Raw genomic sequence first — 25106 nt, forward strand, 5'->3', positions numbered from 1 at the left:
CGTTTGACAGCACTATATATATATTAAGGTATAGGTACAGCCATAATTGATTTCTCGTGCTTTTTTCTCTCCGCTGATAATCGTTCAAAAACTACAAGTCCCACATTGCACTCAAGCCAACGGTCCAATCACAGTAGAGTGACGTGACTGGTTTAAAAAAAAAAAAAAGGAAATGACCAATCGGAATCTCTCATTTGATTTTTTACTTCCTGAAAGTCCGCCATTGCGATATGGGAGAGTTTTCCGAGACAGTAACTTATTCTAGTCTTACCAATAGCAATAGATTTTAGAACACCTAGATTTATCGATAGCAATAGTAATATAACGTTAATGCAACAAAACGAATGCCTTGCTTTGTTAATCATAACGTTGATGCAGTAGCGTATGTCGTTGTGTTGGCTGTAACGGACATGACAATAACATAACACTGTGTACACATTAAACATTTTCAAATCGATGCAGTTGAATTTTCCCCTTAGGATCGATGCATTGCGATGCATTGTTACACCCCTACACCAAAGTCACTGGCCCACTGTGCGTGTGTGTATGCTAACTTGGCTAGCGTTATCAACAGCAGAGGTGGGTGCAGGCGGTGTGACGTAATTGGCAGAATCGACTGTCAATCAATGGTCTACCTGACACGCAAACTCATAAACAATGTTTCTGTACTGGAGGTGTACAGTATTTCAATAGGCAACCCTGAAAGGATTATTTTTCTAGAAGAGCAACACTAGCCAAAACATAGGCATTGTATGCATAAAAGGGGCAAAAGCTAAAGTTAAGTGACTGTTACTTTTGTAGCAGTAGTTTAATTTGATAGGGACAGCACATGTTAATGAACATCAAGTACAAAATACAAAATGTAAACATGCAGGGTTGTAGCAAGAGCTAATTTACACCAGGAGACAGCAAAACTCTTTCAATAAATAAATAGCCTGCTTAGGGTAAAGCATGGTGACAATCAATGATAAAAACAACAATAAAATCAAGAAACAAGTTACATAAACTAAATCAGATAAAAAATTATCACAGTTCTGGTTTGCCTTAAGATGCAGTTTAAGATGGGTCTTGAACATGGTCTCTCTAATCACAACTGGTAGGCTATTCCAGTAGTTACCACCTTTAACAGAGAACACAGTTTTAGCAAAGGTAGTATACCGAAAAGGCACCTTACAGTCCCCTCTCCTTTTTGTTCAATGTCACTGCCTTTTTTATTAGGCCTAGTTGTTGGCTACAACTTTGCCACAGTAGGCATTAATCACTTAATAGTTCAAATGTCTGTGTCCCATTCCTGTTTGCACACGCAGATACACACACACGCACACAGTGGCAGACCCGGTGGCATGGGCGGGCATTTGGGGGCCGGGCCCGCCCACTGAGTCAGCTGTGCCCGCCCTGGTAAAAAAATAAAAAAAAATATTTATTTTTTTTGCCAATCAAAGTCGACTATCCAAATCCTTAGTCGGGGACAGCCCTAGTGGGCACTGATGTCAACAACAACACCACTGAAGCTAGCACGGCACTAGAATTCGTTTTCTACCCTCAAGAACGTCTTTACAGAACATCGCCTTAGTATGCTTCATCGACGCAAGGCCAATTTAATTCAGTTGGCATTTGAGAAGGACTTAACAAAAAAGTTCAGGAATGAGTGGAGGGGCAGTATTTTAAGAAGATTTCACTCTGTCCCCAAACGCCGCTTGCCGCTCTACTAATGATGGTGAGTAGCCTGTGGAGGAATTTTGTTTGCTTTTTTATGCACCTTATTTTTGTCAGTTCAGTTCAGTTTGTCAGTGAATTCAGAAGTGTTGAATAAATGGAGACTTTTCAAAGATATAGAATAGAATAGAAATGTATTATCCTGAGGGAAATTTGACACTGCAAATCACTCAACATTAAACATTTAGACAGAACAAGCCACAAATAAGAATAACAAAACAAATGGCCTAAGAATATAATAAAATGAAATTGAATACAAATATAATAAAAGATACAGTAAATAAATACAGTAAGAATATACTGAAGTCTACAGTAGGTGTAATATTGCACAGTGCTGTTTAAAAAGTAAGAGTCCAGGAAGATGGTAACTGTCACCCTGTGCTCAGTGATGCAGTGAGGCACAGTGATGCATTGTATAGTCTGATGGCTGTCGGAATGAAGGACTTCCTGTGCCGTTCAGTGCTGCATTTAGGTAGTGTGAGCCTGGCACTGAACATGCTCCTCCTGTCAGCCAAGTCTGTGTATAGTGGGTGGGAGGGGTTTTCCCTGATGGCCTGGAGCTTAGCAAGGTTCCTCCTCTCCGCCACCCTCGCTAGAGTCCAGCTCCACCCCAACCACGCTACTGGCCTTCCTGACCATCTTATTCAGCCTGTTTGTGTCCCCTGCTCTCAGTCCGCTGCCCCAGCAGGTCTGTTATATATATCCGTTCAGTCTGTTTTTGTATAAGTGAATGTTCTTAAGATATATTAGATTTTTCAATTGCCTCTCTGCTGTTTAGTTCAGCACCGTGGGCAGCGCCAAGCAAGCCACAGCGCCGCTGTCCCAGCTGAAACGTATAAAAGGGAACCTGTGTTGAAAAACCATTGTGCCCCCCCGAGAACATTTTATGCCCCCCCACTAATTTGTTCTGCAGCCTGGTCTGCACAGTGGACCAGTGACTTTGGTGGTATGTGCTATTCTATTGCACAGATGTGTGTCCCGTTCCCGTTTTCACATGCACGCACAGTACAAATATACATTTATTAAAAAATATATAAAAAAAACTCTGTTACTTGAAATATTTTCACTGTGCTCCTAAATATTTTTGTGTGCTCCTAAATTTCTTTGTGCTCCTAAATTTTTTCATTTAGGAGCACATGTGCTCCTTGGGAAAAAGGTTAGCGTAGAGCCCTGTGATCACATCCTTGATAGTGTGTTCTTGTGTAAAACACCATGTTTCAAGTTCAAGTTTCAAGTTTCTTTAATAGTTGTCATACAGAAGTACAGAATACTTTTGTACAAAATGCTTCTTACTGTTGCGCTCCAGAGACTGTGCATGACAAGATAAGTATGAAATAAAAACATAGTAAAAATTAGAAGTAAAAAAAGAGGTCACAGTGTTCAGTTTAGACATATGTACAATGTTCGTAGACGTAGTTACCATACAATATACAATACTGTGCAGTGTACTAATATACAATACTATATAGTGCAAGGCATAAATGGACGAGGTGCAGTTTAGGTACAATTCACAGTAGGTGTACGAGTTGTAGTGCAAATCCTTTATCAATAAATATAAAGTGTAAGTGTGTTTGTGTGATCTAAAGTGTGGAGAGTGGGTGCTGCAGTGTGTTGTTTGTTTGAGTGAGTGTGTGCGTGTGGGTGTGTGTGCTGTGTGCATTTGATGGTTGTTGCATAGTGATTATTGTTCGTTTAGCGATTATTGTTCGTTTAGCAGCCTGATGGCCTGGGGATAGAAGCTCCTTCTGAGTCTTTCTGTGCTCGCCATAAGACTCCGGTATCGCTTGCCTGACGGCAGCAGTTCAAAGAGGCAGTTGTTCGGGTGGCTCGAGTCCTTAATAATTCTCTTAGCCTTCCCCTTGCACCGCTTGTTGTAAATGTTCTGGAGGGTGGGAAGCCCCCCTCTAATTGTGCGTTCGGCTGAACGTGTCACTCTTTGTAGTCTGCTACGGTCTTGTGCAGTGCTATTCCCAAACCAGGAGGTGATGTTGCCGGTCAGGATGCTCTCTATTGTACATGAGTAGAAGTTCCTAAGGATCTTCTGACTGACTTGGAACTTCCTTAGGCGCCTGAGGAAGTAGAGGCGTTGTCGTGCCTTCTTCACAACACTGTCAATGTGTGTGGTCCATGTCAAGTCCTCGGATATGTGGGCTCCGAGGTACTTGAAACTGTTCACTCTCTCAACTGGTGCCCCGTCGATGCTGAGGGGGCTGTAGTCCTTGACCCCCGACCTCCTGAAGTCCACAATCATCTCTTTTGTTTTGCTGACGTTCAGGGAGAGGCAGTTCTCCTGACACCACTGTGACAGGTTCTCTACCTCTTCCAGGTAGGCCCTTTCGTCGTTGGCAGAGATCAGGCCCACCACTACTGTGTCATCAGCAAATTTGATGATGGTGTTGTTGTTCCGCTGTGCTACGCAGTCATGTGTGTACAGGGAGTAGAGGAGGGGGCTCAGAACACAGCCCTGGGGGGCCCCTATGTTGAGCGTGATGGATGAGGAGGTGCAGTTGCCGGCTCTTACCACCTGGGGTCTGCCCGTCAGGAAGTCCAGGACCCACTGGCACAGGTCATAGTTCAAGCCCAGGTCCCTGAGCTTGGCTATGAGTTTGGAGGGGACTATGGTATTGAATGCTGAGCTGTAGTCGATGAACAGCATTCTCACATAGTTCCCCTGCTTCTTGTCCAGATGTGATGCTGCTGTGTGCAGCACATGGGCTATGGCGTCCTCCGTGGACCTGTTGGGGCGATATGCAAATTGCAGAGGGTCCAGGTTGATGGGGAGGGAGGAACAGATGTAGCCCTTCACTAGCTTCTCAAAGCACTTCATGGCTATGGAGGTGAGGGCTACAGGGCGGTAGTCGTTGAGGCAAGCGGGCGTAGATTTTTTGGGTACAGGGATGATGGTGGACTTCTTCAGACAGGTGGGGATGACGGCCTGTTCCAAGGACAGGTTGAAGATGTCAGTGAATACCGGGGCCAGTTGGTCGGCACAGACTTTTAGGACGCGGCCGGGGATGCCGTCCGGTCCTGCTGCCTTCCTGATATCCACTTTTTTAAAGATCCGTCTCACCTCATGCTCTGTTACCCTGAACACTGAGTCTCCATCAGCAGACCCCCCCCCCCCCCATTGCCGTGGTTTGTAGGCTGGTGTTGTTATTCACAGCCTCAAACCTCGCATAGAAGGAGTTGAGATCATTTGCTAAGGAGATGTCACTGTTCAGTTTGAGGGGGGTTCCTTTGTAGTCTGTCATTGTTCTGAGGCCCTGCCACATGCCTCTAGAGTCAGCCTGTTCAAACTGAAGTTCAACTTTATCCCTGTAACGCCGTTTTGCCTCTATTACTGCTCTCCTGACGTTGTATCTTGCCATCTTGTGTTCTTCCATGTTGCCTGTCACCAGCCCGGTGTTGTATGCTGATGTGCGCACTTTCAGAGCCTCACGGACGGATTTGTCTACCCAGGGCTTTTGATTTGGGTAGATATTAATTTTGGTGGAGGGGATTATTACTTCTACCTGAGTACAGACATAGTCAATCACCGTTTCGGTGTATTCGTTAATATTGGCTGTGTTATCACGGAATACACTCCATTCTGTGCTTCCCAGCACTGCTTGGAGTGACTCCACTGACGTCACGGCCCAACGCTTAACCTCTCGCGAGACCACCGGCGTTCGCTTGAGACTCTGTTTGTACTTTGGCAAAAGAAAAATGGCGGCGTGATCGCTTTTACCGAATGGACTAAGAGCCTGTGACTTGTACCCATTCTTAAATTGCGAGTATACATGGTCTAATATGTTCTCGCCTCTGGTGGGACAGGTCACATGCTGATAGAAATTCGGCAGCACCTTTTTAAGACGCGCGCTGTTGAAATCCCCCAAGACCAAAATGGCAGCGTCAACATTAGCTGCCTGGAGTTTGTTTACCTCGTCGTGAAGTTTTGAAAGTGCGACCCCAGTGTTCGCGTGTGGTGGAATGTATACTCCGATGAGGATGATGGACGTTAACTCTCTTGGGAGGAAGAAGGGTCGACATTTTATCGTGATAAACTCCAGGTCTGGGGAGCAGTGGTTAGACAGTTCCTTTGTGTTGCCTAAATCGCACCACTCCTTGTTTATCATGAAGGCAATGCCGCCTCCTCTCGTCTTTAGTGACTCTTCTGCCGTCCGGTCTTTGCGGAGAACGAAGAAGTGGTCTGCCGGTTCTATTGCGTGATTCGGGACATCTGGACTCAGCCAAGTTTCTGTGAAACAGAGGACGTTACAATCCCGAATGTCCCTCTGGAATTGGATCCTTGCTCTGATGCTCTGATGCACATGTGTTTAAGAACAGGGTGGATAAACACTCAATAGAGTTCTAGTGTTGTGTTGAGTAGAAAATAAGGGTGTGGGAACGCAGAGGGAATGCACACACAGACGCACACACACACACACACACACGCATGCACGCACGCACGCACGCACGCACACACACACACACACACACACACACACACACACACACACACACACACACACACACACACACACACACACACACACACACACACACACACACACACACACTTAAGCAGTTCAGTGGGCCGCCATGTATACTATGCTATCTATACTGATTACTCAATGCGTGGGTGTGTGTGTGTGTGTGCAGCAGCTGTGCATGTGTGTATGTCTATGTAGCTATGTGTGTATGTAACCTTTCACATGTGAGTTTGTGTGTGTGTGTGTGTGTGTGTGTAGTATTAGGTTTCTTTCTAACAGGTGCGACAGACTTTCGCTCATCTGTGATTGTATCGTGTATCCAGCCAACTCTGCCCCAGTCTCTCACCCCCGACCCCCCCCCCCCCCCCCCCCTGCTTCCTTCCTCTCCTTCACCCCCCCCCCCCCCCTTGTATCAGTTTGGGAGATGCATTTGTGGTGGGTCTGTCTTCCTCACTCCTTCTTCTTCTTCTTCTTCTTCTTCTTCTTCTTCTTCTTCTTCTTCTTCTTCTTCTTCTTCTTCTTCTTCTTCTTCTTCTTCTTCTTCTTCTTCTTCTTCTTCTTCTTCTTCTTCTTCTTCTTCTTCTCCTTCTCCTTCTCCTTCTTCTCCTGCTTCTCCATCAAACTACCCATACAGAAATGGAGTATAATAAACATATTGATCATTACCTACACTCATGTCATGTATATTTATATATATTATTCTATGTTAGATTATTAGTTGCCCAACCATACAAACATCTTGTGCGTTCTATACATCTATATAACTAGCCGGTTAGACTACTGTAATGCACTTTTCACAGGTCTCCCTAAGAAAACCACAGAGAGGCTTCAGCTAATCTAGAACTCTGCAGCCTGACTTCTAACTAGAACCAAAAGGAGAGAGCACATTAGTCCAGTCTTAGCTGCTCTACACTGGCTTCCTGTAACATTTAGAATTGACTTCAAGGTCCTTCTCCTTAGATACAAAGCTCTAAATGGACAGGGACCTAGCTACATTGCCAACACTCTAATAAATTACAGGCCAGCAAGAACACTTTGATCTTCAGCTACTGGACTACTAGAGGCTCCCAGAAACAGTCAAAAGTGGATCGGTATTGCAGCCTTTATCAACTATGCCCCAAAACTGTGGAACAAACTACCCCAAAACATCAGGGAAGCCAACTCACTAGACATCTTCAAAACACAGCTTAAAACCTATCTCTTTGCTCAGGCATTTAAATGAAACATCAGGGATATCCTGACACAAATTGTATATTACTTGCACTATTCTTACCCTACCTACTTTTATACACTTCCTATCAAATTCATGTGTTGGTTCTATGCACATTTTATCTCACTACCTCCTATGCACTGTAATTTTAAGAGCACTGCTCTGTTGTAATTCAAAATTTAACTATTTTATCACACGTTTTACTTCTTACTGATGCACTGCTCTGTTGTATGTTAAATACCCTGTTGTATGTCCGTTCTATTTTATAATTTTTAGACTATTTTTAAACGGAATCATTTTAAACTATTTTTATTATTTGTATTACTGAATGAAACTGTAAACAGAGAGGCCTATTGGGATGCTAGATCCTAATGTGAAACACTGTGATTTACCTTAACACTTTGGTCGCCAGGCTTATATTCTTAATATACCATCCTCCGCCAGCTCTATTTGTCTATGCCTGGGGATGTTTACCTTCTTTGCAGGGCTATAACTTTTTAAATTGTATTGCTAAATTGACATTACTATGGCCCATTCAACGTCAAGTATCTATTGTTCAGGGTGTAGCAACGTTATACTTTTTCATTCACATATTCATACTAAAATACGGTCTAAAGTATAAGTATGTTTTTATCGTTTTCTGCAGCTTTCTCCAGAATGTGATTTATAGCCCCAAATGCATTATATTGATGATCAAATACAGTTTGATAGCAATCTGCGCGAGATAAAAAAACTCAAATGGACGTGCTTCTAGAAGTTACTACTGATCATCTGATGTTGACCGGATGGGGGGGGGGGTCGTTTATAATTCCGTGGCCAACGTTAGATGATTCATCTAGTGTGGGTGATATGATCATTAGAGCAGTTAGTATCGAACACGTTAAAAAAAACGCTGAATCTTACCGTAGCTTCCTCATAGCGTTGGGCGATGAGCGTGGAACAGAAATATTCCTATTATGGGATGTAGAAATATGCGATCCATTTCCAGGTTGTATAATAGTATATACGTCCAAATCATGTTGTTTATCGAGTTATTGGTAACGGATTGCTATCCGTTGTGTCTAGCTCGAGTCCTGGGACTATTACCGAGTGATCGGACCGAATTGAAATGAGCACCAGCTTCCATTTACTGTTTCCGCTCTGGGCGATCAGCCGATCGGCCACCAGATGGCGCTCTTGAACCGAGTTGAGAGGGGATCAAGAGTAGATCTCAAGTCTCTGGGGGAGAAATATGATTTCGATCACAGATTTTTGAAATATTGATATCAAAGACGTGGTACGGCGTCTTTGGCAGAATGAGCATGGCGGGGAAAGACGTCTTACGGCATTTTTGGCGACCATAGTGTTAACTTGCTACCTCTCTATCTTTTTTATGCTCATTTATGCCTGTATTTCTTACTGTTGTGAAGCACTTTGAACTGCAACTTCTGTATTGAAAAGTGCTAATAAAGTTATTATTATTATTATTATTATTATTATTATTATTATTATTATTATTATTATTATTATTATTATTATTATTATTATTATTATTATTATTATTATTATTATTATTATTATTATTATATTATTATTATTATTATACATTGTTACCTCACCCTTGCCCCACTCTCCCCTTATTATCTCCTTTCTCTCTCTCCCCCTCCCTCCCTCACTCCCCTCTCTCCCTCTCTCCCTCCTTCACTCCTCTCTCTCTCTCTCTCCCCCTCCCTCACACCTCTCCCTCCCTCTCCCTCACACCTCTCTCTCTCCCTCCCGCACACCTCTCCTGCTCTCTCTCTCCCTCCTTCACTCCTCTCTCTCTCCCCCTCCTTCACTCCTCTCTCTCTCTCCCCCTCCTTCACTCCTCTCTCTCTCTCCCTCCTTCACTCCTCTCTCTCCCTCTCCCTCCCTCTCTCTCTCCCTCTCTCTCTCCCCCTCCTTCACACCTCTCTCCCTCTCTCTCCCTCTCTCCCTCCTTCACTCCTCTCTCTCCCTCTCTCTCCCCCTCTCTCACTCCTCTCTCTCCCCCTCCTTCACTCCTTTATCTCTCTCTCCCCCTCCCTCCCTCCTCTCCCTCTCCCTCTCTCCCACCTTCACTCATCTCTCTCTCTCCCCCTCCCTCATCTCTCTCCCTCTCTCTCTCTCCCTCCCTCACTCCTCTCTATCTCCCTCTCTCCATCCCTCACACCACTCTCTCCCTACCCCTCCCTCACTCCTCTCTCTCCCCCTCTCCTCCTCCCTCACACCTCTCTCTCTCCCCCTCCTTCACTCCTCTCTTTCTCTCTCTCCCTCCCTCCCTCACTCCTCTCTCTCTCCCGTCCTCCTCCCTCCCTCACTCCTCTCTCTCTCCCCACCCCCCACACCTCTCTCCCTCCCTCCTCTCTCCCCATCCCCCACACCTCTCTCCTCTCCCTCCCCACAGAACCCTCCCTCTCCTCTCCAAGTTTACACACTGAGCTAACTCAGACAGACCACACACTGAGCTAACTCAGACAGGCCTCACACTGAGCTAACTCAGACAGGCCTCACACTGAGCTAACTCAGACAGGCCTCACACTGAGCTAACTCAGACAGGCCTCACACTGAGCTAACTCAGACAGGCCTCACACTGAGCTAACTCAGACAGGCCTCACACTGAGCTAACTCAGACAGACCTCACACTGAGCTAACTCAGACAGACCACACACTGAACTAACTCAGACAGGCCTCACACTGAGCTAACACTCAGACAGGCCACACACTGAACTAACTCAGACAGACCACACACTGAGCTAACTCAGACAGGCCTCACACTGAGCTAACACTCAGACAGGCCACACACTGAACTAACTCAGACAGGCCTCACACTGAGCTAACTCAGACAGGCCTCACACTGAGCTAACTCAGACAGGCCTCACACTGAGCTAACTCAGACAGCAGGCCTCACACTGAGCTAACTCAGACAGACCACACACTTGTGGCTCTGCAGACAGTGACTCTATAGACTTGTATTGTTGTTGTTGAGGTCTTACATTCAAATAAACCTTGTTTTATCACGCTATTAACAATTATCTTCCTATTTGCCATCGATGGAGAAGCTGTAGATGGTTTAAACGTGACAACATAGACATTCAAAATGGCCCCCGTGTTTACTTCCTGTTGCAATAGGAGCCGCGGTGTCATCACCAGCTGACAGGAAGTACGTTTAGGGTCAAGTTGTTCCCTAGCAACGCAATTCCACAGAAACCATCTAGAAGACCTGTTATTGTGTTTGTGTTTTGCCTCCATTTGTATAGTTTCAAAAAGAGCCATGGAACTAAACTCAGGAAGCGTAGAGATCCGATCAGCCGATGCAGCCAAACACACTGGATCAGATGAGTTGGAATCCAATACGATCCATTGACAAACAGCCTGTAAATGCTTGTAGCTACACTTTGAGAGCAACATGCCGAATGTGAATGTTTGAATGCTGAAGGCCATTCACAACATCCTGCTGAAAGTTGTTCTGTGCGTGAAAGAGTTTGACAAAAGAAAGTCAAGCAGCAGTATTGCATAACTCAGTCATGCTGAGCTGCTATGTATCTCTTCCGGGTGTTTGTTTCACAGTTTGAACACAAGTTTTTTTTAGATGGCTATTCTAAGCAGAGTGCATCAGCCTAGCAGTAGTTTAAAAGGAAAATAATTGGAGTGGCTGGGTAGCGCAGCGGACTACGCGCCTGCCTACCACCGCAGAGACACTGGTATCGAATCCAGCTGTCAGCGGTACCTCCGGCTTGGTCAGTCGTCCCTACTAACACAATTGGCAGAGTTAGCGGGTGGGAAGCCGGTGGGGTGTGTATCCTGGTCGTTGTAAACAGCGACTCCTACAGGTCGGTCGGGGCGCCTGCTCAGCGAGGGAGTGATCTGGGGGAAGTAGTGTGAGCCTCCCACGCGTTACGCTCCCCCGGTGAGAGTCCTCGCTGTCAGGTGAAAAAAAGCGGCTGGCTGACTCCACATGTATCGGAGGAGACATGTGATAGTATCTATCAACCCTCCCTAGGCCGGCAAGTGGGGGGGAAATGCGTGCAACGACCAGGAAGGGAATTGGCATAACGACTAAATTGGGATGGGAGAGAAAAATACAGAAAAAAGGGGGGAGAAAAAGTAGATTAAAAAAAGGGAAAATAATTGTATCGGATTAGTGTCGGCATAGGTATCGGATTAGTGTCGGTATAGGTATCGGATTAGTGTCGGTATAGGTATCGGATTAGTGTCGGTATAGGTATCGGATTAGTGTCGGTATAGGTATCGGATTAGTGTCGGTATAGGTATCGGATTAGTGTCGGTATAGGTATCGGATTAGTGTCAGTATAGGATTAGTGTCGGTATAGGTATCGGATTAGTGTCGGTATAGGTATCGGATTAGTGTCGGTATAGGTATCGGATTAGTGTCGGTATAGGTATCGGATTAGTGTCAGTATAGGTATCGGATTAGTGTCGGTATAGGTATCGGATTAGTGTCGGTATAGGTATCGGATTAGTGTCGGTATAGGTATCGGATTAGTGTCAGTATAGGTATCGGATACGTCAATAGCGCTTAGTAGGTCTGTGGAACAAAAGATGAATCTGTGACTTGGCCCTGGATGGTGAACGGTGCATTTATATATAACAGCTTCTATTCAAAGTGCTTCACAATCCTCACATTCACCCGCTCACTCACACATTCACACACCGACGCCATGCAAGGTGCCAAGCTGCTCATCGGGAGCAGTTAGGGGTTAAAGTGTCTTGCTCAAGGACACTTTGCCCAGGTGGCAGCAGGAATCCAACCGGGAACCTCTGGATTATCAGACGACCGCTCTATCTCCTGAACCACTGTCGCCTACGGTTCTCTGATCCTCCTCCGTTTCTCTCAGGATGTACGGTTCTCTGAGCGCTGCCTCCTCTGTTTCTCCCCAGTCGTGGCTCAGGATGTATGGTTACCTGCCGCAGGCCAGCAGACAGATGTCCACCATGCGCTCGGCCGAGATCCTCTCCGGCGCCGTCACCGACATGCAGAGGTTCTACGGTCTGGAGGTGACGGGACACATGGACCCACAAACCATCCGGTATGGTCCTTTTTCAAGTTAAAGTTTTGTTTTATTTTGTCACATAGTAAAGTACATGTAGATTACAGTGAGATGCTTGGTTCTGTATGAGCCCCCTGAGATTATACTTCATAAAAATGAAGACTAAAACACTATAATATAAAATATACAAAACCAAAGTACAAAAGGCAAAAATGCAAACATGAGGTAGATATGTAATGGTAATAATAGTATTGAAGGCTTATGCAGTACATGTCCAAATTTCATAAAAACCTGTTCATAAATGATTGATTAGGAGCGATTCTGGTAAAAAAGAAGAAAAGAAAACGTTCCTAGTCCAAATCTGTTCTTACCCAGGTTTTTTGAATGGTGAATCCCACTCATTCTAAACTGGATGCGCTCTCGCGCAAGTCATTTGCATACAGAGACACGCCTCGCGGGCTCATTATAATACGAGAGCCGTGGGTCTGCATCGGATCCCCCGGCCGTATTCAAGCGCTGGGGCGCTTTGCGATGGATCAAAATTAGATAGGAATCAAATGTATTGTCATCATACAGCACCTATAGCTATATAGTGGAATATATACTGTATTAATATAGTAATATAATAGTAGTTGGCTAGTTGCGCGCTTCTGGCCACCTCCTGCAGTGCGTGCATACACACGTACTGTATACAGTACGTGCAAAATGAATCGTTCCAGCAAAGTACTGTAGGCTTTGTCAATACTGAACGACTGTGCGTTGTCAAGAGCCAATCGCACAGGATGCCACTCATCTGGCTCTGCAAATAGATCTAGAGTCTGAATATCTCTGCATACTGTATATAGTATATAGCCTGATGACTGGCAGTGCGCATAGTACAGTGCATGCTCCAAGTCAAACTGGATGACACATCTCTCTCAAATCCATTCTGAGAACGGAACGCAATGCCCGCGACGCGGGTCTTGATTGATTGATTGGGTAACTACATTGGATTATCGACGAAACCTACTTGGTCCAAGAAGAGGGTCTTGTGTATTACTGGGTTTAAGTCAGACGTTTATTTATGTTTTACTGTTTGCATACGAGGTGGTCCGCAAATGTTCTTGATAACAATCTAGTGGTCCGCATAAAACAGAAGTTTGGGAACCACTGATATAGACGATCTCTAAATATGCGTTCTATGCCACGTATACAGTACTGCATATCTGTATGTCATGTCATAAACGTCATGATATATATCTGTATGTTGTGTATGTCATATATGTTATGATGAATTGAAAATGGGGGACCCTGATGTAGGGCTGGGCGATATAACGATAACGATAAATATCGCGATATATTTTAATAATCGATATCGAATATCGAAACATTTTCTTTTTATTTATTTTTTGGCCTGCAACAGGGCAGTTTTAAAACCAGAGACAGTGGACCAACTTGTCTTTCTTGCCTGCAACTTAAAGTAATGGCTTTGCTTGTCCAAATGACAATACTGACCAAATAGAGATTTATTTTTCTCTTGTCCATTTATTTTGTTTGCTTTCTAATTTAATATGCAGTTTGAAACCGCCTGTACACAGTAGGCTATGTGTGCTAGCAGAGCTAGACTCCAGTCACAAGTCACGGTGCACATGTGCAGTGGTTTGTCCACCGAAAAAGCGCCAAAAGATCGAAAATAAACTAGCAGAGCCAGAACTGTTCAATTCCCCTGGAGCCACAGCCAGCAGAGAAGCCGGTTTACTTTAGCTTTTAAACCAGCTGCAGCCTGAGAACTGGAGTGTGAGGGGATGTAACACTAAAGATGGCGGCAACGACAAAGAATTGCTGCAAAATAAACATACATCTGTTGTTTAATAAAAAATGAAATAAAATCTTTTTTTTTACTTATACCAATTTCGATAATTATCGATATCGAGAAATATGATAACATTGTCATATCATTATCGCGATATGATTTTTTGCCATATCGCCCAGCCCTACCCTGATGTAAAGAAGACGAAAGTCTTTCTCTGGTCTGCCTCCCCTTAACAATTGTATGTATTGAGCTGTACTGTATTGTACCCATTCTGCAATCTGTTAATAAAATATTCAATCAATCAATGGCCTGGGCGGCCAGAGCATAACTGTTCTAACAGCAATATATAATCCATTTCAGACAGAACGCACGCAAATAGTTATAATAATAATAATTATTATTATTGAAAAGTTCTGTATTTTTAAAGTCGTATTTGGGGGCAATTAACCAATGGTAGGCTTTTTTTATTTCTTTTTTTTGGGGTAAGAATTTCTTATTTCGGTAAGAGTGCTCTCGACCACTCTTATAATTTGTTCTTGTCTGAGAAAAAAGCAACAATAAGAAAACTTTGCTGAATCCCAGGTAAGAACAAAGTAAGAGGAAATGTTAGTTAAGAACGAAATCTGTTCTTATATCGCTTCATGCATGAGGCCCATTGTATTAAAGAAAAATGCAGACCCGAGCAGCTAGAGGTCGGCAAAGTGGCACGTCGCGCCGGTGGGCAAATGGTCCTCAAGAGAGCCCGGGGCCGGGCCATTGCCAGTTAAGATCTATGTGAAAAGTCAAGAGCGAAAACAGGAAGAGAAAAAACCGCCGAATGAATTGAAGTCAATGAGGAAAAGGTTTACTGGAGAGCTTTTTTCTCTCCACAGTTTACCAAAATCGCTCCTAATCACTCCTTTATGAACGGATTTTTATGGGGGAAAAAAGTAACCAAGATTTGAACCTGGCACCATAGGCTCCACAGGCAGCGCACTAACCAGTTGAGCTAAACGGGCCGTCATGAATTACTACTGACTAATCCATCATTTACACGTTACACCATTATTGGCATTAATAAATCAGATGTCATGCTAATATGTCATGTTCTACAGTAGGACTTACTACTATATGATACCCATTAAAACAAGTCATTCGAATAATAGAATAGATCTACTTTGCTGGAACGATTCATTTCAAACGTATACAGCGTGTGTGTGCGTGTATTCTTTTGTGTGTGCGCTCGTGCGCTGACTCGCTACTACTCGTCTTCACAGCCTAGAATATGACACGCCCACTGATGATGTCACGGTTCGCGAGGAAAAAACAACTATTTTCCGGTGCCAGCTGAGCACCGATTTGTCACGTTCTGAACCAATTAATCCCGGTCTGAACGCGCCGGCCGGTGCGAGATTACGTTCGGGAACCGGCTCCAGCACGGAGCCTGGCCGGTGTAAAAGGGATATTAGAGAGCATGGTGGCTGCTTAGAAGGTTCTGACTAATCCCTCCTCCCTCCTCTACCCTCCCTCCCTCCTCTACCCTCCTCCCTCCTCCCTCATCTACCCTCCTCCCTCCTCTACCCCCCTCCCTCCTCCCTCCTCTACCCTCCTCCCTCCTCCCTCCTCTACCCCCCTCCCTCCTCCCTCCGCCATCCCTCCTCCCTCCTCTACCCCCCCTCCCTCCTCCCTCCTCTACCCCCCCTCCCCCTCCCTCCTGCAGAGCCATGAGGAAACCCCGCTGTGGTGTTCCGGATAAGTTTGGAGGTCAGATCAAGACCAACGTGCGGCGGAAACGCTACGCGCTCACCGGACACAAGTGGAACAAGAGCCACCTGACCTACAGGTGGGAAACTAGAGCCTCACAGCGCAGACACACCAGCCGCACACGAAGGCGGGCGGGCGACCAGCGCTTCACTTTCACTCCCATGTTAACACATTCGTGGCCAACCACGCATATATACGTTATTGGGCGCCATCCTTAAACGGCCAACCACGTATATATACGTGTTAGGGTGCTTTCACATATAGTTTTGGTGGACTCGGTGCGGTTCTGGTGGTGAAGTTGCAACATTGTTGCATTCATCATTTGGTTCGTCTGCATTCACACAGCAATTTGTCAGGCGCACCAAAACTTTCTGAACAATGTCACGCGGTCGAAAATGGCGCTCGTCTATTGGACAATAGAGAGTGGAAATGTGTGTGTGTGGCTGCGAGCCTGTGTGTCTGTGTGTGTGGACTGCGAGCCCTCCAGATCAGCGGAGGTAGAGTTTTTTATTTTGACGTGACATTGATCCATTGTTCTATTGAAGCCCATTACCACCATCCTCTCGCTAAACAACTTGTACACCGCGTTGTTTTTATGAGTGCCCACAAGTAGCTGTTTTATTTGGTCTTCTGCCCATATGTGTACAGTGTGCTTGTTTTGCAGTGAATGCCGCGTGCCTCGGTAATAATATAATAAGCCGCGTTTTTTCTTCCTTCTACCCAAGATGCACAGTTAGATATATAGATAGATAGATAGATAGATAGATAGATAGATAGATAGATAGATAGATAGATAGATAGATAGAGAGATAGATTCAGTGTGCTTGTTTTGCAGTGAATGCCGCGCGCAGTGGTAATAATAAGCACTTCCTATATTTGGTCCGCGTTTGGTCTGATGAAGCGAACCGAGACCTATGTTTTTGGTCGGACCAGAGTTTGTGTGTTTGGTCCGCGGACCGAGTTCGACGCGCATTCACACAAACCCGAAAAACCTGACTATCGAATTCTGGTAGCCTAGTAAACTAGAGGCTCATATCAACCTCACCTGCAGGTAGTAAACTAGACTAGAGGCTCATATCAACCTGACCTGCAGGTAGTAAACTAGAGCCTCATATCAACCTCACCTGCAGGTGGGAAACTAGAGGCTCATATCAACCTCACCTGCAGGTAGTAAACTAGAGCCTCATATCAACCTCACATGCAGGTAGTAAACTAGAGGCTCATATCAACCTCACCTGCAGGTAGTAAACTAGAGGCTCATATCAACCTCACCTGCAGGTAGTAAACTAGAGGCTCATATTAACCTCACCTGCAGCTAGTAAACTAGAGGCTCATATCAACCTCACTTGCAGGTAGTAAACTAGAGGCTCATATCAATCTCACCTGCAGGTAGTAAACTAGAGGCTCATATCAACCTCACTTGCAGGTAGTAAACTAGAGGCTCATATCAACCTCACCTGCAGCTAGTAAACTAGAGGCTCATATCAACCTCACTTGCAGGTAGTAAACTAGAGGCTCATATCAACCTCACCTGCAGGTGGGAAACTAGAGGCTCATATCAACCTCACCTGCAGGTGGGAAACTAGAGCCTCATATCAATCTCACCTGCAGCTAGTAAACTAGAGGCTCATATCAACCTCACCTGCAGGTGGGAAACTAGAGGCTCATATCAACCTCACCTGCAGGTAGTAAACTAGAGGCTCATATCAACCTCACCTGCAGGTAGTAAACTAGAGGCTTATATCAACCTCACCTGCAGGTAGTAAACTAGAGCCTTATATCAACCTCACCTGCAGGTGGGAAACTAGAGCCTCATATCAACCTCACCTACAGGTATTAAACTAGAGCCTTATATCAACATCACCTGCAGGTAGTAAACTAGAGGCTCATATCAACCTCACCTGCAGGTATTAAACTAGAGCCTTATATCAACATCACCTGCAGGTAGTAAACTAGAGGCTCATATCAACCTCACCTGCAGGTAGTAAACTAGAGGCTCATATTAACCTCACCTGCAGGTAGTAAACTAGAGGCTCATATCAACCTCGCCTGCAGGTAGTAAACTAGAGGCTTATATTAACCTCACCTGCAGGTAGTAAACTAGAGGCTCATATCAACCTCACCTGCAGGTAGTAAACTAGAGGCTCATATCAACCTCACCTGCAGGTGGGAAACTAGAGCCTCATATCAACCTCACCTGCAGGTGGGAAACTAGAGCCTTATATCAACCTCACCTGCAGGTAGTAAACTAGAGGCTCATATCAACCTCACCTGCAGGTAGTAAACTAGAGGCTCATATCAACCTCACCTGCAGGTAGTAAACTAGAGCCTTATATCAACCTCACCTGCCGGTGGGAAACTAGCTTTGTTTCTTTTCAAACCTCTGCAACACCTCCCTATGTAGAAAACCGCCAACATCTGTATGTGTTTTGTATTTGGTTGCAGTCGTTTGATCTGAAACCAACAATTATTATTCTGTTTGACAAGCTATATTTAGACATTTTGAACTACCCCTGTTACAACTGAACTCAAATATAAAATATATTTCTGAAAGATCTTCTCCTTTCCCTCTCCTCCAACTCTAGTATCCAGAACTACACTCCTAAGATCGGGGAGTATAATTCCTACGAGGCTATCCGACGGGCCTTCAAAGTCTGGGAGTCGGTCACCCCGCTGACCTTTGACGAAATCCCCTACCAAGAGATCAAATATGGCCGCCGCAAGGAACCCGACATCATGATCTTCTTTGCCTCTGGTTTCCACGGCGACAGCTCTCCGTTCGACGGGGAGGGGGGCTTCCTCGCCCACGCCTACTTCCCCGGCCCCGGCATGGGGGGGGACACGCACTTCGACTCTGATGAACCCTGGACCCTCGGCAACGAGAATCTACAAGGTAGGAGGTGATGGAGGTGTTGGTGTGATACATGCAGAGGCTTTTGTATGCCAAAAAATACCTTGATTTGGGTTGTCTTTACATTGAGTTGAGTGGAGTGGAGTGGAGTGGAGTGGAGTGGAGTGGAGTGGAGTGGAGTAGAGTAGAGTAGAGTAGAGTAGAGTAGAGTTTAACTGGGAACATTTGGGGTGAGTATTGCTCTCCCCTCCTTCAGCAACTGGAATTGAGGTGCCCTTCAAGTTTCAAGTTTCAAGTTTCTTTATTAGTTGACATGCAAAGATACAGAATACCTTCACATGGAATGCTTTTTTCTGTTATGCTCCTATGAGGATCATAGGACGCTTGGATCATACACATACAGCTCATTACAGTAATATTCCACAATTATTACATTTTAGATAGTAATAATGGTACAGAGCCTTGAGACAAACATATGCATATTCACCACCGCAAACAGACTGGCAGCCGTCATAGGCAGCACCATTTACGGAAGGAGGGGGGAGTGGGTTGGGGTTGTTACAGGGCTGTAGGGCTTGATCAATACACTGAACCCCCACTCCCCCTGTGATGCTGCTAAGTAGTTTACATGGTTGTACTTGTCAGCACCAGGTGTGTGAGCCCTCTCCTGAGTGTCTCTGATGGGGTAGATAACAGGGCAGGAAGCCACAGACCTTCTAGTGAGCATGGTTAATGGGTCCAGCTTCACTGAGGAGAGCAGTGTGTGTGTGTGTGTGTGTGTGTGTGTGTGTGACAGAGTTTATGAGGTGATAACCAGGTGTTCTTGTGCTGTTCCAATATGCTGGCAGCAAGCGCCACCCCTCCCTCCCTCAGCTGTGTGTGTGTGTGTGTGTGTGTGTGCGTGTGCGTGTGCGTGTGCGTGTGTGTGTGTGTGTGCGTGTGTGTGTGTGTGTGTGTGTGTGCGTGTGAAAGCAGAGCCATTTTATATCATTTATTATATTATGATGGAATATGGATTATACCCCAAACTGGTGATCTAAGTCTATACTCAGGGTTCCCACAGACATTGCAAAATGAAATTCACTGACTTTCAAGTACTTTTCCAAGCACAATTTTTCATTTTAAAAGGGCATTTTATTTTAAAAGGATACAATTCACTTTTAAATGCTGTTTTCTATAGAAAAAAAATCTGATCCAATATTTATGGTTTAAAACCAATTTCCGACAATTAGTTACACTTTAAATAAAGAAATTCTACTTCTTGATTCAGAACAATTCCATCATTGTTCTAAACACGTCACCCTCCCAGTATGAATATCTCCATACTCAAGACAACCTTGAGATGACTAGACGACAGCTCTACCTCCTGTGTGATGTAGCAGAGAGGGAGGGATTAGGGAGGATGCATGCCATGGCAGATAGAGAGAGGCGCTTGTCCCTGGTTTTATAATACAATGGCTATTTGGATAAGATGCAGAGAAGGACATTGATAGGGGCCCACAAAAGAAAAGGAGGAGAGCTATGGGGCATTTTGTGTGTGTCCCTGTGTGTGTGTCTGTGTGTGTGTGTGTGTGTGTGTGTGTGTGTGTGTGTGTGTGTGTGTGTGTGTGTGTGTGTGTGTGTGCGTGCGTGTGCCTGTGTCTGTGTGTGTGTCTGTGTCTGTGTGTGTGTGTGTGTGTGTGTGTGTGTGTGTGTGTGTGTGTGTGTGCGTGCGTGTGCCTGTGTCTGTGTGTGTGTCCCTGTGTGTGCGTGTGTGTGTGTGTGTGTGTGCCCCTGTGTGTGTGCGTGCATGTGTGTGAGTGTGTGTGTGTGCCCCTGTGTGTGTGCGCGCGCGCGCGCGCGTGTGTGTGCCCCTGTGTGTCTGTGTGTGTGTGTGTGTGTGTGTGTGTGTGTGTGCGTGCGTGTGCCTGTCCCTGTGTGTGTGTCCCTGTGTGTGCGTGTGTGTGTGTGTGTGTGTGTGTGCCCCTGTGTGTGTGCGTGCATGTGTGTGAGTGTGTGTGTGTGCCCCTGTGTGTGTGCGTGCGCGCGCGCGCGTGTGTGTGCCCCTGTGTGTGTGTCTGTGCGTGTGTGTGTGTGTGTGTGCGTGCGTGTGTCTGTGTGTGTGTGTGGGGGGGGGGGGGGGACTGCAGGACAGAAGGCAGAACAGCTGCCTCAGTGAGAGGAGTTCCTCATCAGTACATCAGCAGACTGGCTCCATTGTTACTCCGTGTTACTGTCCTGTAGAGCCCTGTAAGGTCATTATAGAGTCTGTAAGGTCATTATAGAGGTCATTATAGAGGTCATTATAGAGGTCATTATAGAGTCTGTAAGGTCATTATAGAGGTCATTATAGAGGTCATTATAGAGGTCATTATAGAGTATATAAGGTCATTATAGAGGTCATTATAGAGGTCATTATAGAGGTCATTATAGAGTCTGTAAGGTCATTATAGAGGTCATTATAGAGGTCATTATAGAGGTCATTATAGAGTCTGTAAGGTCATTATAGAGGTCATTATAGAGGTCATTATAGAGGTCATTATAGAGGTCATTATAGAGTCTGTAAGGTCATTATAGAGGTCATTATAGAGGTCATTATAGAGGTCATTATAGAGTCTGTAAGGTCATTATAGAGGTCATTATAGAGTCTGTAAGGTCATTATAGAGGTCATTATAGAGGTAATCCTCTCTTGGCCTCCTGTTATTGATATATGGATATTGTATGTAGTTGGTGGGGTTGGGGAAATTAGACATCCAACACTGCGTTTTGCTCCACGCTCCAATGTGGGTCTCAAATTGCGGTGGTATCTATGTGACAAATAAACCTCTTGATTCTTGATTCTTGATACATTGTAGTTTTTGAAGCGTTCTCAAAAGCCTTCGTTGTAACTTCCATCAACAGGACCAAGGTGACTAGCTAACCTACAGAAGAACGACTAATCATGGCCGACTTTGTAAGAGAGGAGGAGGTTGATTACCTCTGCACAGACCAAGATACAGAACCATTATCTATTTGAACCAGACTTTTGAGAGGAGGTACTATGGGTTTTAGAAGCTGAGCAGGCAAGAAGGAAGGCTGAGCCGGCCTTACAGCCTGGGGCTGAGAGGAGCCCCAGAACACCAAGTAAATACACACGATACAGCGGGTAAATAAGAACTGAGTTGCTGGAAGCTGTATTTCTTCATCCTTGACAGAGCTAGGCTAACGGTTTCCCCATGCTTCCAGTTATTGCTAAGCTAGGCTAGCGTGCAGCCAAATCTCTCTCTCTCCCTCTCTGTATTATTATTTTTTTTTTTATTAACCTTTATTTACCCAGGGTAGGTTCGCTGAGCTGATGCTCTTTTTCAGGAACGCCCTGCTTCACATTCACACAGTTCCATTCCAGTGGCGTCGCGTGGGTAAAATAACAGAGGATGCGAAAAAAGAAAATTATATAAAAAAAAAATTATCAATAAAAAAAAAATTATAAAATGTGTTCATATTTAAGGCAAATATTATATATAATATATTTCTCCCTCCCTCGCTCTCTCTCCCTCTCTTTCTGAATATTACACACACAACACAAATATATATACACACACACAGTGGTTGCCTGCAGGAGGTCTGGTTTGATTATGAATCAGAGAGAGAGAGAGAGAGAGAGAGAGAGAGAGAGAGAGAGAGAGAGAGAGAGAGAGAGAGATGGCCTGATGTCGCCGTCGGAGCGTTTCTCAGCGTCTTGCAAGATATTGCTGACATGGCAGAACATACATATACAGTAGCCTGTGGCTCGGCCCATCAAACACAAGCAGACCAGTACAGTATGACTCGGCGAGTCGGCGCCGCCCCATCAACACAATAACACAGTATGATATGACACAGCAGAATATACAGTATGGCTCCACACACACACACACAGCGGCATCACTTATGAAAAGTTATTATTACTCACCATTGTAGAAGCTGAGCGAATTTCAGGTCTCCTCAATGAATTAATCCGAGAGAGGAATCCGAATTTCAATCAATCAAACAATGCTGTTTGTTTAGACATAACTCACATAACGTTAGCTAGCTATCTCCAGGGGTTCCCTCGTATTGTTGTTTTGATTCGAACGTGGCCACGAGGCGTGTATATTTTCCCCAACCCAGTTTCACCGAGACCATGACGTCGTCACGTTTAGCTTTTAATGTGATTTGATTGGTCAATCGATGGAAACGTTCTGGACTGGCCCGCCTCCGGAGCGGCAAATTTGAAGACGCTATAGTGCTTCGCTGTCAAACGGCCCTGTTTTAAGGTGTGGGAACTGCTTTATTAAGCTCGAATCTTATTGGCTAATAATTGGTTCTGGACTCCACAACCATGAATCACATGGTGGAAGCCTGAAAAAGACACCTCCCCTCTGCCCTCCGTTCTATATTCTGCCTGACTGAAGCTGCAGTGACTGAGCACAGAGTGACTGCCAGCCTGCCTCAGTGAGTCTGACAGTGTTAGAGAGAGTGAGGAGAGGGAGAAAAAAAAATAAAAAATTATAATACAGAGATGAAAAATTATGATTTTTTATTATTGTTGTAAACTATATAAAAAAATATATTATTTTTATTTTTCATATTCATATTTTAATGGGGAAGCCTGGCTTCCCTTGGCTTCCAGGAGGATTCGCCACTGTTCCATTCACACCTGGGAGCCGCCCAGTACAACCACAGTCTGACACTGTTGGCCACTGAGCGACTCCACTGGAGCAGTTGGGGGTTAAGTGCCTTGCTCAAGGACACTTCAGCGGTTGGTGTTAAGGGGATAGGAGAGAGTTATTAATTCACTTCCCCAGCCCAGATTTTTCCTGCCGGTCCGGGGGATCGAACTGGCGACCTTCCGGTCACAAACCCGCTTCTCTAACCTTTAGGCCACCGCTGCTCTGTACTAGACGCACAGAGATTAAATTACATTAGATTAGATTTGATTAAAATGTATTGTCATCATACAGCACAGTACAATGGAAATCATTTTGGCATTCAACCAGAGTGCAAATGTAACAGTAAAGTGCAACAGCAATATACAATGTACAGGTGGTTAAACTGGGTATAAAATATACAAATGAGTACTACTGAGTAATAGTGCTAATGAGATGTATGTACAGAGTTCTAGTATGTTATGTACAGTGATACAGGTGTAAAGACACTATGGTAGTAGTTAGGGGTGGGACGATACATCGATCCAGATCGATATATCGATCTATTATCAATCATCCAATAGGATCGATTCATATTGCGATACTCTTATTTTGAAAATCCCGTGGAGTCGTATCCGCTCGGCTCAACAGCACACAGCAGTAGCGTCTGAAACAGAGCAAGGCTAGTGTGCCTATTTTGCGACCCAAAACAAATCCCTGCCGTTTTATTTCCGCAACGGGTCAAATGCATCTAACATGCTTTGCAATCCTCGCCATTCCTTTATGCCCACATCATGTTAAAGACCGAAATTAACATTACGTTAGCGTAAGCTAACAACAAGCTAACCCTGTTGAGAGCGATAGACAGAGAGAACGCAGAGTGGGGACTGGGAAGGAGGGGGGGGGCAGGTATTCTCCCTTTCTCTCTGTGTGTGCGTGTGCGTTTGGAAAGACCAGATGAAGTATAGTATATTTATAGTAAGTGTACTGAGGATGGACAGATAATGTTGATATTTAAACATAAAAAATACAATACATAATAAATGTATTCATGATCATCATGCAACATAAAACAATTGCAGGAACGGTTTGGGGAGAGGAAGGGGGTTTTAGGTTGGTTTTGTGAGTTCCAATTTTTTTTAAAAGCTCAATATATCAAAACGTGGCACTTTACAGTGAACAGGAGGTATATTTGTATTAAAAACAATAGATTGTTTTTCCTTTAAAAGTGTGGAAGAGCTCAAAAATAAAATGTCAAATGATATTTCCGTTGCCTTTTTTGAGTTGATCTAAATGACATGTTACTGATTGTGTTAAATGGGTATATAATATCGTCTCATATCGATCGCAGGCACCTGAATCGAATCGTATCGTATCGTGGCAGACTTTGTGATATCGGCAAAGTAGTCATACTGTCCAGCAGCGTAACTAGTATGAGTAGAGTATGCACAGATATAGATATAGTAGTATTTCCAAAACTGTTTGAGTGTTCCTTTAAGGAATGTGACGCATTTTATTCACTGTTTGACTCACTCGGTTGTGGTGTCGTGCCTTTTCGATTAAAACTCTGTGACGCACAGCGTTTTGAAAAGCCACTCTGGAAACCATTCTCTACTCGCCAAACTCCTTCAAACCCACAGAACCATCGGCCAATAGCTTCAAACCCCCAGAGCCATCGGCCAATAGC

General features: G+C 44.7%; 1 protein-coding gene across 1 annotated transcript in view; it reads left to right on the plus strand.

Annotated features, from left to right (window-relative positions):
- Nucleotides 1-25106, plus strand: part of LOC311241665 (matrix metalloproteinase-15-like) — a gene marked incomplete at its 3' end in the record, with an annotated part of 68051 nt that overhangs the window by 29081 nt on the left and 13864 nt on the right. Inside the window, exons 2-4 of the mRNA XM_084330541.1 lie at nucleotides 12298-12446; nucleotides 15899-16021; nucleotides 18528-18835. Coding sequence (XP_084186667.1) covers nucleotides 12310-12446; nucleotides 15899-16021; nucleotides 18528-18835 — 568 coding nt within the window. The 5' untranslated portion in view covers nucleotides 12298-12309. The remainder of the gene's footprint in view (nucleotides 1-12297; nucleotides 12447-15898; nucleotides 16022-18527; nucleotides 18836-25106) is intronic.

The sequence above is a fragment of the Notolepis coatsorum genome (genome assembly GCF_963971535.1).
Source record: "Notolepis coatsorum genome assembly, chromosome: 15".
Taxonomy (NCBI): domain Eukaryota; kingdom Metazoa; phylum Chordata; class Actinopteri; order Aulopiformes; family Paralepididae; genus Notolepis; species Notolepis coatsorum.